The sequence below is a fragment of the Mirounga angustirostris genome, unplaced genomic scaffold (genome assembly GCF_029215605.1).
Source record: "Mirounga angustirostris isolate CCGP_5_RB_7025 unplaced genomic scaffold, mMirAng1.0.hap1 SCAF_2, whole genome shotgun sequence".
In the NCBI taxonomy this organism is placed as follows: domain Eukaryota; kingdom Metazoa; phylum Chordata; class Mammalia; order Carnivora; family Phocidae; genus Mirounga; species Mirounga angustirostris.
Genome location: NW_026991710.1, coordinates 56,271,010 through 56,285,140, shown reverse-complemented (window position 1 = coordinate 56,285,140; position 14,131 = coordinate 56,271,010). Strand labels below are relative to the sequence as shown.

Genomic DNA, 14,131 nt, shown 5'->3' with positions numbered 1-14,131 from the left:
TACTCTTCTGTATTCTGTAACTCTTACAGTGTGAATATATCATTTATATAACTAGAAAAATAGTTGTTTTCATAAGATACATTATGTACATGACAATAACATAGACATTTTCTTAAAAAAACCTCCATTATTTTCAGCACACTGACATATATATTTTATTTGGGAATATTTAGTTATAATGAAAAATAAATAATTACTTAGGGGCCATTTGTCAATAAATCTATTTCTTTCTCCCTCTACACATGTGCTTCTAAGCTCATCAAATCTTTTTTTTTTTTTTAAAGATTTTATTTATTTATTTGACAGAGAGCGACACAGTGAGAGAAGGAACACAGCAGGGGGAGTGGGAGAGGGAGAAGCAGGCTTCCTGCTGAGCAGGTAGCCCGATGCGGGGTTCGATCCCAGGACCCTGGGATCATGACCTGAGCCGAAGGCAGACGCTTAATGACTGAGCCACCCAGGCACCCCTCATCAAATCTTTGTTTGTTCTCCAGCAAAGTTCAAATATGAAAAATTGTAAGGAACAGTTTTTCATATTTACTCCTCTGTACTCAAAAGCACCTCAGGGGCGTCTGGGTGGCTCAGTCAGTTAAGCGGCTGCCTTGGACTCAGGTCAGGGTCCTGGGATCAAGCCCCACATTAGGCTCCCTGCTCAGGGGGAGTCTGCTTCTCCCTCTCCCTCTGCCCCTCCCCTGCCTTCCTGTTCTCTATCTTGCTGTCGGAAAAAAAAAAAAAAAAGTACTTCATAGCAGTCATAGTGGATTGGCGGGGGGCTGGAAAAGCCATAATGGAAAACTGTGCCTCATTATACTTTCTACTTCCCCCCAAAAAGCTGGCACTGCCAAAAAAACAAAATACAGCACAATGAAGAGCAGAGACTATTGTGGGTACTTTCAAATCACATCACTTGCCCTTTCCAGCCAGGTCTCATGGGTACCCAAGGCTGGGAACCCGACACCTTGAATTCCAATCTGAGCTCCATCACTGAGTCGTTATCTAACCTGCTACAGATTTATGTCTGGAAAATGGTAAATATGTCCGTGATCAGGTTATGAGAAATGACCTTCTGGCGCTGGAAGCTGATAACCCAAAGAAGAGTTAATGTAAACTCTGTTAAGAAAGGCACAAATTAAAGGTTAAAGAAAAAGCTTTAAGAAAGGTCCAGAAAGGCTCACCAATAGGGAGGAAAGATGGTAAGTCACTGTGATTAAGGACAATGCCCTGAAGCGGACACCAGGGCAGGGGCATTAGGAGGTGGGAAGGAACTGGCCAGGGAAGGAGAAAGGGGATTTTATGGAGAGCACGTTACAGTCAGTTCAGAGGCATCATGTAGCTCTGCTAATATTTCTCTCTCAGACAGGAGTTTATAAAACTTGGGCAAAACTTACCTTGAAAGGGTGACTAGCCAAGCTATTCCACAGCAGAGCAACAAGAAGGGATGAACTTTGTCCAAAGAACTTTGCCCAGTAGGCTTGTGAGATGGCATTGAAAGCTACCACCTCCACACTTTGAGAAGTTCACAAAGACTGCCTTGTGCACATGTAATCACAACTTGGAGAACGTGACAATGGAGATCAGAGGCTATCCGGGCTGGTGGCAGCAAATGTTCCCGTAATCCAACCAAGGGCAGATTACAAAAGGACATGTGCCATATCAAAAGCATAGAACAGTAACAGGATTCTGTGAAAACCAGAATCCTAACAATTCGGGTTTTATTTTCTGAACACTTCTGGAAGGGATAAATCAAATGCTGTAGCGAATGTACCCGAGTCTAGACCCCGTGGGTCACCCTTGTGCACGGCATGCAGCTTTCAGACAGCTTTGAAAACAAAGCATGCCAGTAAATAAACACAGGCCTACGACGTGGAAAAACTCAAAACGTCTCTTAGACATACAAAAAAATTAAACTGACGATAGAATCTGAAGCAGTAGCTCTGCTTTTGGGCAATTGCTCCTTTTCATGGATATGTAAAACTGTTATGGAAAGTACTTAATAAATATGACTCAGATGGATGACTGCACACCTGTAGTTTTCAAAAAGCTTTCCGCTTTTTAAAAAAATAGCATTTTTTCTGATTATAGTAATATATCCTCTTGTAGAATATTTGGAAGACATAAAAAAGCATAAAGATACCATAATAATCACCTGTCATTCCACTATCCAGAGGGAATACTTTTTACATTTTTGGTATATTTTGTTTTACTTGTAATGAATGTGTACCCCTTCCTTTAACACAAATTGTGACCACAGTGTATGTAGTTTGGGAGACAGCTTTTTAAAAATCATATTCTAAACAATACCCTATGCCATTAAATATTCTTCCCCAACACCATTTTTAGTGCCCGTTGTATAGATGTTCTAGAATTTATTGAGCCATTTTCCTGTTTGGCTACTTGAGTTGCTTTTTAAGGTTTTGCTACTATAAATCATAAAACTGCCTTGAATCAGTATCTCTGATTGTTTCCCGAAGATGGATGTCTGGTATAATCACTGAAACTTAATTTTTTGAGGTTCTTGATTCACAGTGATAAAGTGATTTCCAACAAGACTGCACCAATGTATACACCTACCAGCAGAGCCCACCCATAAGTCTTCCTGCACTCTCATCAGCACTGAATATTATTCATGGATATATTAGAAAACAACAATAACAAATTATTACATTATACTAAACTTTAATTTTCTAAGTAAGATATAGTGAGTCTGGAATAGGAAATAAGTGACTAAAAAATTAAAAAAACTCAAAAAACATCAATTGTGTGTAATGGAGGGAAGGTATTTCAATAATCTTTCCTTTCACCACTGATTATTTGGTGGGGTTAGGAGGTATTACTGAGTTCACCCAAAGTGTGTTGGATAGCTACCATAAACAATACACAGTACCATGAGGCCTTCTGAAGGATGCAAAAGAAAAGTTTTGCCCCAAAGAACTTTCTACATAATTTCATAAGTGAGGAATCACACAGATTAAAATTAATCACTGGAGAATGATTCCAAGCGCATTCAATCAAGTGGCACAGACAGTACCCAATGATTCAGGAAATGAAGAGTGTTGCGCATGCTAGAGAAGGCCTTGTGGATGAAGGAAGTCAAGGGGCCTTCCATTTCCGGATTTGATGTCAGCATACAGAATCTCAAGAGGGAGTAGTGTAATAGCAAGAATAATCAGGGTCCTGGTGAAGTGAGAATCGACCAGCTGGCTGAAATCGTTAGGTACTGAACGGGAGTTTGAAAAAAAACATCAGATAAGTAAAATTACCCAACGAAGGGCATGGAAATACTTGGCCTTTCAAGACTAAGGATTCAATGTAGTGACTATTTCAAACAATCCATAATCACGAATACTCCTCTTACCACTATTCTCTTTTCCCATCATTTTGTACATCTACTTGAGAAACATTTTAAATTTAGCACATAAAGGTGCTTGCTGCCTGCCAGCCAGGTCAGTTTCAGCAATGTGCCCTTTTTGCTGTTTGGTGGTATCTGTGCAATCATGTAAATATTTTCATGTACTTCATAAAAATGAGTGGAAAGAAGAAAATGAAAACAAGTGGATAAAAGCTAAGATCTCCAATTTAATTGATGGCAATCACCAAGCACACCCCAAATGACATGCTTTGGCCTCATTCTGACATTCACTGGACTTAAGCTGGCCAATGCTGTGAGCAACTGTGTACAAAACTGCTGGAAAGATGTAACCAGAGAAGATGCCCTCTGTTACATGCAGGTCTGCTGTTGGACTTACATTCAGAGTTTTGGTATTGGAGTGTCCCAAGCAGGCTGAGTGGTGGCTGCCTGCGTTTGAATCCCGGCTCTACCACTTACTACATTCCCAAGTGTCAATTAGTAAAAGGGGGGTAATAATAACACCTAGGCTCCAAAGGTTGTTGTAACGATTAAATGAGATACTACATACCTATTACTTAGAGGAAACAGTTCCTGGCACCAAAATCACTGCTCAATAAATGATAACATCCCCTCCACGACAACCCCATCACCCCCTTTTCAGGAGTACTCTACATGTAATAGAGTAGGCTGCCTAAAACAGGGCTCTGGTATAAGAATGAAAAGTTTCCTTTCATAAAGACTTCTTTGGCAATTTTATGAAGAATGAATCAGTATAGGAAGAAAAATGGGTTTGGAGAAAAGGTGAAAGTAGGTGTAGGAATCTAGATGTGACATAATTAGTTCCTGGTAGTTTTAGAAATGAAAATGAAAAACAAAATTAAGACTTCGTTGTGGAAACAGCACAGATATCCTTCCTTTATGCCCCAACACACATAGCACACTGTTTGTTTAATCATAACAGGGAACTGTAATAGCCAGAGGCCTTGTGTATACACAGGTGTTGCGTTAAATGCAGAAAAGTTCATTTATATAGTTCAATCAAGTGATACTTTTGATATGATTAACATGTTCACTTATGAAAATAATTGCAGCCTTGATTTTTCATCAACTTCAATTAATTTCACATAAGAAGCATCAAGCATTGTATGCTTATAATTTTCTCAGTAAATACATGCTTATCATCAAAAAGATAAGGGAATGGTCACATATAAATAAGTGAAAATAGGAAGTCTGTTCACAAATTTGCATGTTACTGGTGCTCAATATTAAGAGTAATAGCTGTCTTAAACTTTTTACCATTAAGAATGGCTTTTATAAATGCATGACCCCACAATTTTGTTCACTGTCAGGATTTAATAGCTTATTACTGTTTTCCCTACTTCTGATAAAGAATTTTGTTACAAGAAGTGCTCAACAGCTCTAATTTAAAAATGAAACCAGCTACAAAATAAATTTGATACTTTTTTATAAAATAAAAGAGTAATAGTTGTTTGGTTTTTCTATTAATTTGGAGAAATGACTATTATTAAGTCTTATGTAGGAGGGCTATTAAAATTCATATATAATCTAGTATATACTCATTTTATTAAAGTATAGGAGTAAATGCACACACATAATACAATGTATTCACTGTTAAGACACTTCAGATTTTATGGTTAAAAAATTAACGTTGTCCACAATCAGAAGAGAAAAAAAATCTATTTCATCACTACCGCTAACATTCTGTTACTAGTAGAGCATGTGGCTTTATTAATATTTCTGGTTAAAGAGGTGAAAATTACATGGAAAGGAAATTTGGAAAGTGGCTAAAAATATATACTGATAATCTTTCAGTTCTGGCATTTGGGTCTCTGAAAGTACTATCTCCTCACCACTCCCACTCCCCCAATTCCCCTTTGCCTCCACTTTATGCCCAGATAACTCCTGTATACATTTTAGGTCTTACCTCAAACATTACTTCAATTGGGAATCTTCCCTGGAATAAGATTTTTTACTCTGTACCACTGTACTGCAATGACTATTATTTCACTTGAAGTACCCCACTCCACACCCCCACTTGCCAATAAGTCCAGAAAATACAGAGGACTGGACTTGTTCACTATGCTGTACCTTACGACCTACTGTAGTATGGTGCATAAATTCTAAGTAGGATACTTAAATGTATGCTGAATGAAGGACCAAGAGTTTGTATGATAAAACTGAGTTTAAGTATTATTTTTTTCCTTTGGGGGGTTCTAATGGACACTAAGGATTTTTCTTCCAGAAAAAAAATATACAGATATAAAATTTTATGTATGATTTTTAGGATCAAGGATCCCAGGTTTAGAAGCCCTACACTAGGCTTTTTTTTTTTTTTTTTTTTTTTAAAGATTTTATTTATTTATTTGAGAGAGAGAAAGAGAGGGGAGAGACTCAGAGGGGAGAAGCTGACTCCCCACTGAGCAGGGAGCCTGATGTGGGACTCAATCCTGGGACTCCAGGATCATGACCTGAGCCGAAGGCAGTAGCTTAAACCAACTGAGCTACCCAGGCGCCCAGCCCTGCACTAGACTATAGTGAATTCATGCTATGAAGTTTCTTGGTAAATAGCCATTTGGCTTCCCCTGCCAAAATGCCCATTGGGACATGCACTTTTTACATGAAAACATTATGAAGTTCCCCAAGCAGGATAGGGTTATACTAGGGTGCAGTAATATTAATGAGTAAAAGTACATTAGTAAATGTCAATGGGGTTATCTCAGCACCAGACATTTCCCATAGTCACTGAATAACACTTTCCATTACATCTATTTTTTCCTTGCTTATTTTTATCTTATCAGTAGAGTATTCCCCATTATATCTTAAGCGTAAAGTATTTCCTATTGAATGGAAAAACCTGATCACAAATCTGCATCCATAATTTGTACCCAGACTGTCCTCTAGGAAATGTGAAGGGCTATCAATTTCTTAGTCCCCAGAACTGGACTTTGCATGGAGGGATGTCCAGTAAATATTTCTACCAACAGACTGACCAAAACACATCCTCGCATATAAAGCAGCATCATTACTACACTTGCAGATGTTTCAGATAAGCTCTCTCTTCATACATTACAGTAAAATGCCAGCTCTTGTAATGAACTAGTACTAAAGCAAACTGCAAGTACCAGGGACACTGCACAGTTATGCAGTAATGGCACGTATGAAGTCCACCATCACATACAGTTCTCTACAGTAACCTGGAAATCACCGTGTCTGCCCAATAGATCTCTTCTTCCACAGTCTGTCTCTTCTTATCTGTATTTGAAAAGGAAGTTTCCCAAGTCAAAAAAGTAACTTCAAAGCCTATAGCTGTCTTTGTAACCAGATGGTATATTTTATTGTATTAAATTGATCATCTGTGTGCATTGTCTCTCAACGTCGGATTCCCATTCTTTAAAAGGTTACTAGGAAAATAAGTATTGCTTGATAACTGACTTATATTTTTAACCAATTATTTTTTGGTTATGGAGGTCCAAGAAAGGACAATGCTAAAACGTGAATTTAAGCTTACTTACTATTACTTTAGTCTGTCTGGTAAACAACTAGTTTAGCCTGCTCCAAAAAGTTAGCTATAAAAAACAGAAATATACATTAAATTGGTAATGTATTTAAGAATGTGGTGTGGCTCAAACTGTGGCTCCATGAATAACTATTACACACATAACTAACGTTTATAGGGTGTTTTTCATTAATTATCTCACTTAATCCTCCTAACCTACAATGAGATAGTTACCGCTCCTAACTACTTGCTATTCTCCAGCTCAGCCAGCTCACCAGGTACTCCTGGAATTGTCCCCCCTTCACCCCACGTCTGCCTGATGATCGCCTAGTTATGTACAGTGTCCAGCCCAGTTTCACTCATTGAACGAAGCCCTTTTCGGAACCCTCTCCTCTCCTGTGGAATCAATCCTAGGCTCTTGTCTTTAGGGGAAATCTACTTACAATCATAGATTTGTAGATTTCCTCCTGGTTTTAAAAAAAGTGTACTGGGGGAAAAAAGTATACTGTGGGATGCCTGGGTGGTTCAGTTGGTTAAGCATCTGCCTTCGGCTCAGGTCATGATCCCAGGGTTCTGGGGTTGAGCCCTGCATTGGGCTCCCTGCTCAGTGGGGAGCCTGCTTCTCCCTCTGCCTGCTGCTTGTGTTCTCTCTCACTGACAAATAATAAATAAAATCTTAAAAAAAAAATAAAAAAAGTGTACCGAGAGATCACCTCCTTAACTACCAATAAGCACTGGAATAATGAAATGAATGCTTCTATTCCCATGTATTTAAGGGTCAAGCTAGGCAGAAACTCTAGGTCTAGGCCTATACTTTAGGCTGCAGAGTGAGAGGTGGGAGCTCTGTTTTTAGAAAACAAAAGTTGGAAACTGCAAAGCTTCTATTGCTGAGGGCACACACAATCTATATTATCGTCTTACAAGGGTATATGATGCTTTTTGCCCATTTTCTCTTGTGGGAGTCAGGATGCCTCATTGCAGGAGTTGTGTGGTCAGATATCTTTCCCTCTATGAGTCAGCTGGGAAGTACAGTATGAATACTCCTGTGTGTCCAGGCACCAGGTGCTCCATTTTGTCAACAAGGTGAGATTCACATTATCACTGGCCTGGCGATAGCTAAATTATACCTAAATAATTATCACTGGTATTAATATTAAAGCAGACATTTCCTGAGTCCAAATGACTGTTCAGACATTCTGAGTTAGCTAGTAGAGCAAGGAAATAAAAGCCCTGTAAAGCACCACCTTGTTTCCTAGATCACTAAACCTACAGACGCCTTCCTGGGCCTGGACTTTCTTTTATTATTTCCATTTCTAATCATTTGAAATTGTTGTTTCTCTTGCCCAATTTAAGGCAAAATTCCAAAATTCAATGACAGCATTTCCCTATTTTCCTCCACACCCTCTATAGTTGGTTCTAAGGTGTTGGGAACTCCCTATTTGTCTATTTTCCTTAATCAAAGGATGTGCCACCTAGAGCTTAGGTTGCAGGCCACGTACATTTTCCATCACAGATTGCCCCTTGAAGGATTCATACAGCACCACTACAAATGCTTACATGAACCGAACAGCTCACTTTTGCTCAAAGGAATCTTGTTCTAGAAACAAATACATAGTCAAAGTACTAAAATTGTTAAAAATTATTTTTCAGACACTGATATACTAGGTTTTATAATTAAAGGTGTATTTCATATTGCATTACTTTCAATATGGATGAGAATATTTTTGAAAACCAAGTATGCAAATTGAGGCATTTGCTAAAAGACTTCTTGGTAGCCTTCTAAAAATGTGTTTTTCTTCCCTCAAGATTCTTAAACCTTTGGAGGCTGTTTTAAACAATACTGGCATTCTATGGAATTCCAGCTGATGTCTTCCAATCCTTGTGCATGTTCTGATTCTGAGACTTAGAGCCACAGGAAGCTGCCCAGTTGACAAACCAATTGTTAAAGGATGCAAAGGGTTTTAAAAACGACTTAAAGACACACCAAAATGAATACTTTGTGTTCTGAGATATTAATCCGCTCTAAAACTTTCTCAAGGCTAAGCCCAACTGGGAAAATAAAATCCTTTTCAGAATAAAGGGTGAGATCTGAGTCATGGTAAGATTGCAATATAAGGTCAAGGGCAAGGAATCACTTTTCCCAAACCCAATCTGCTATGTGCAGCTCACCTTAAGGTCTCTATTCTGGAAATATGCCTAAATACCAGGCAGATGTTGATAAAGAATTTCTCATTTGTGAGCATTTCTGTCATTATTTTAAAGCTAGAGAATAAACACTAGCTAAGAGGCCACTCCATAAAAAACAAAAATATTTGCATCTAGGACTCAAACTAATTCTCTTCCTTATGGTATTGAGTTAGGAGAATTAAGGGGTATAAACTGAAAACCTCTGATAATTTAGAAAAGGTTCCAGGAGAAAGTCACAAGTTAAGTAAGCGACCACAAAAGTCTCAAAGGTATTGACTGTGGAAATTTCAAATGGGTCATCACAGTTACCACAAATAACTTATAAAAAGCAATGGCCAATAGATTCCATGGGAAGGGATTACCTTATTAATCATGTTTAACCTTTTAAGGCATTATCCTTTTTTAAGCGTCCATATTCATTCAAAAAGCACTGAATGTAAAACCGCTTTCTCATCTATAGTCCATATTATTAAAAACAGATAATGTCTGACCAAATATTTTCTAGATATCATAGCCTGCTTAACATTATACTCTGATGCCCCTTGGTAAAACACCGAATGTTTCAACTATGTCATGCACAATCCTACAGTCTTGCTGTCTTAACTTACTCTATTAAGAATTACTGCAATTTCCATAATATTTTAGTATATAATCAATACTAATAGCTTCTTCATTATTGATTAGGGCCAAATGTGGTAAGTGACCTCAAATGTTCTTTTTAGAAGGCATAAAGACAAAGAGCTCTAAATAGGCATCAGCATCTTCTGAAAGGATACCTCAGGGGGCAGAGAAAAAATATTTTTTCCCCCGAAAGTACAGAAGGGCAACTGGGTAGTAGGTAAGGATGAAAGATTTTCATGGTTGCTAACAGGTTAGAGTTATGGGTTCTTCCTACCTCTCCCTGACCCTCCCAGCCTACTGTAACAATGAGGACGCTGGTGAGATACTAGTGGATAGGGTCTGACCATACCTTCATGGGTAGGCTCTGGGTCAGGTGTAAGTGAGATGTCATCCAGCTCTCGCAGGCAGAGCCATTCTCCGTCCATAGACACTCGGAATTTGCAAAGGTAGATGGTCTCCATGGCAGCCTGTGTGATCTTGTCAGTGGTGGGGGTTGGCATATCGGTTGGAGGCGTCAGAGCAGACATGATGACTCAGCTGGGACCACAACACACACTCACACACACACACTCACACACACACTCACCCCAACAAAAATAAATAAAACCTCCTCACCAAAAAACCCCAAATCCAAAGCTCTGGAACAAAGCTCTCAAGAAAAGGGGTGGGGGAGATGAAAACAAATCACAAGGAAAAATGCCTACGGTTTAAGAAGCAATTGCTCAAGATAAACAATTTAATACTATCTTTTCTCATAGATAGTTCCTACCACATAGCAAAATAAGATGATGCCTGGTCTTCTCCTAGCTTCTCTCCTTTTATCTTCTCTTCCCTACCCCCTCCTTTTTCAGCTGAGCTATCGGCTTTAAATCCTGCACAGCTGATGCCACCTTAGCTGGCTTTAAAAAACTGGCCTCTGCATGAGTAAGTGAAAAATCCTCCTTTGTGCAGGAAAAAAACAAAACAAAACAAAACAAAAAAACAAAAAAAAAACAACCCTGAAAAATAAACCAATATTTTCAATTTAGCTTAAAAAAAATCCTGAACTGCAGAAATCACTTCCAGGATCTGCTCAGATGAGCCGGGATGCTGAGTTCTAATAGGATTGGTTGTGCGCAGTAAGCAGGGTGTTGACCAAAATGGCTGACTAATGAACTGAACTGAAAATCCAGGCTCATGTGACCAGCTGCTCTGAACATGGGGCGAGCAATTCCCAGGATGCTTTATAGATGCTGCTGATGCAGGGAGAGCAATTAGGCTGCTGCTCTCATCCTGTACAACCCACTTCCAGACTGTGCTAGTCAAACTGTGATCAGACATAACACAATGCACATATCCTCATCAATTCCCTCACTCTGGGATAAAAGGGCTGGATAATAGGAAGACAATTAACACTGGGTAATACTCCACAGGAGAGATGATAAAAGAGACAGATGAATTTAACAAGCACATAATTCACCTCTAATCTTTACCCTCATATACCTAGCTATTAAAATTCTTTACTCCGCTAAAGGTGGTGTTTTAAGAAAAAGCAAAAACAGATTTTCAAGTTAAATATCATACTCTTAGGCATTTATAATTTCCTTCCCCAAGGTAAAAAACCTGACTTTCTAGACTGGACAGAAGTGCAAGAAAAAAACTTGACGGTAAAAAAGCAAAATCCTTTCCAATTAATGGCAACCCCCCCCCTTTTGATGTTGCTGTATTTACCAAGTTTCTGCATAAAGTATGTATTATGTTTCTAATCAGAAGATAAAACTATGTTTATTTTTAAAAGTCTCTCATTCTAGGGATTTCCTAGTTAGAAGGATACCTTGATTTCTGAGAACTAAAAAAAAAATTCTCTGTATTATAATTATATTTTATATACAATACATATGCATGCTATGTAACATTTAAATATAATATTAAAATTTCATAAATGATTCATCCTAATTTGAGACTGAGCTCAAAGAAAAAAATGCTAAGAACCAGACTCTAGATAAACAGGCATTTCTCAAAGTGGCAGAGGGAAAGCAAGCTGGTACAATGTCAAAATGCATATACATATATGATTATTTACAATTAGGAAGAAAATTAGCAAGTTATTAAGGAAAACAAAATATCCCAGGTTTATTCATTTCTATTTAAATCTCTTCCACCATTCTCCTACATCTGGACCCAGAGCTATTCATTCATTCATTTATTCACTCAGTAAATATTCACTAAGAGTATTCCACATGCCAGGCAGCAATCCAGGCACTGGACATGCAGCAGTAAGACAAGATCACCTCTTCAAGGAGGCAGAATTTATGTATCCAAATACTGAACACAAGCCTTCATTTAACCCATTCACATTTAATTACAGGTTGATTCCTTTCTAGCCATATACATTTCCATCTTATACATTAAAACCTTAAGCTATGCAATACTTCAAAACCTTATAAGCAGTCATTAAAACCTTTAAATGAAACTTACACTGAATAGTTCCTGGAATCACAATGCCAAAGAGCCCTGCCTATTTGTACATCGGCACCAAGACTGTAAGTCACTGATACATTCTTAAAATATAGAATGGTGAAAACAAAAAAGAAATCTGAATGCTTTGAGATTTCCTGGGTCCACCAATACCTGAATTGAGCCTGTCACAAACCATGACAATCTTTTTACCAACCAGCCAAGAAGCATTTACTAACCCTGAACAGATAGGGATTGATTACAACACACCAGCATAACAACACCTAGGTCAATAAGCAGAGAAACCTGGTTAATAATACTCCTTCCAAAGGTTCTTCTCTCCAAGTAGAAGACACCAGGAGGGAAGCCCAAAGGGAGGGAAAAACCCTCCTGCAGGAGCTAGCCTTGAGTTTCCCTTATTTGTCAGTTTGAGGAGGTATTAGCAGTCATTTCAGAAATAAGAACCGTGAGTGAGCAGGAAAACCTGTATTTCCACCCTCTAAGGCAAACCTGCTTGCAGGTAAACACCCTTGAATCTTCAGTTTGAACAGTTACTCATTGTTCACAAGCAATGAATTTACTATGAAAACAGGCACTATTTGTAAACCAATAAAAATAATTCTAAACATCGTTTAGCACTGTTTTTACATTTGGGTCTTTACTAGGTAAATATTAGCTTAGAATGTAAAGGTAACATTAAGTCATCAGTGAGACAAGCCTTGGAACTTTTTTCTCATTCAATCCTACCTGTGAATAAAGGCACATATTTATAAGGTAGTTGCGAGGAGGACTGAGGTATAGTCTGTGGCCCTAAAACAGAACTAACAGGCTTAGGTGAAATTCAAATCCAAGGTGATGATCTGAATAATACTAGGTTCTAGCTGCTTACACAGCTCAAATTTTCCACATTAAAATTGATCCAAAGCAAATGAGATTCACATGTCAAAGTCAGAAGTCACATTCCTTTTAAGAATATTTACTCAGCTACTATTATAAGAAAAAGAATGATTTGTCATGCTCAATGTCCCTGTTATACAATGTGGAAAAATTATGACTTAAGGTACCTATCATTTATTAACTCTCTTATTTTCCTTTAGGAGCTTTATAAATACTGTATCAAATCCTCACAAGAATCTTGCAAAGCAGATATTGGTATCTCCGCTTTACATACAAAAAAACCAAAGTCGAGCCAAGTCACTGGCCCAAGATCACACAACTAGCAAGCAGCATATCTGGAATTTCAAGATCTGCCTTTGGGGGGGCGGGGGTAGAGAGAGGGCGGAAGGAGAGATTCCCACACAGGCTGTACGTTCGGGACTGAGCCCGCCATGTCGGGCTCAATCTCACAACCCTAAGATCATGACCTGAGCCAAAATTAAGAGTCAGATGCTTACCCAACTGTGCCCCCCAGGCGCTCCCCAAGATCTGTCTTAATGTCCCCAAACCAAAGTCCATGTTTTCTTTCATACCTTGAAATGTCAGCATGCCAACCCAAGGATTAAATTTTGTTTTTTTTTTTTTAAGATTTTATTTATTTATTTGACAGAGAAAGACACAGCGAGAGAGGGAACACAAACGGGGAGTGGGAGAGGGAGAAGCAGACTCCCTGCCGAGCAGGGAGCCCGATGCGGGACTCGATCCCGGGACTCCAGGATCATGACCTGAGCCGAAGGCAGTTGCTTAACCAACTGAGCCACCCAGGCGCCCAGGATTAAATTTTAATTAGGGAAAATAAAAACAAAACGAAAAGCAAAACCAAAATAACACAGGCAACATCCCTATAAAGTTTCCCAAATATGAATTTCAATTTAAGATTCGAGGAAGAGGAAATTTTTATTAACTTTCACACTTCACAAACCATATATTCCACTTACTCTTATACATTCTAGTTAGGTTTATAAGTATTTTCTGAGAAACTGAGAACCGAGCACGGATCTTTCCTGCTGCGTGCTGCAACCACATTCTTCCTGATCACCGTGAAGGATATACTACTTACTATACCTCCACTCTGAGGAAAAGAG

The 14,131-nt window shown here is 38.6% G+C and overlaps 1 protein-coding gene across 7 annotated transcripts in view; it reads right to left on the bottom strand.

The window, feature by feature from the left end:
* The window catches only part of RUFY3 (RUN and FYVE domain containing 3), a 78,760-nt gene that overhangs the window by 53,991 nt on the left and 10,638 nt on the right, over positions 1-14,131 (bottom strand). For 2 of the 7 annotated variants that reach the window (XM_045881050.2, XM_045881052.1), the window contains exon 1: positions 10,024-11,116. The exons of the other annotated variants lie outside the window; for them this stretch is intronic. In XM_045881050.2, coding sequence (XP_045737006.1) covers positions 10,024-10,201 — 178 coding nt within the window. In that variant the 5' untranslated portion in view covers positions 10,202-11,116. Of the gene's footprint in view, positions 1-10,023; positions 11,117-14,131 lie in introns of those variants that run through there. 7 annotated transcript variants of the gene reach the window in all.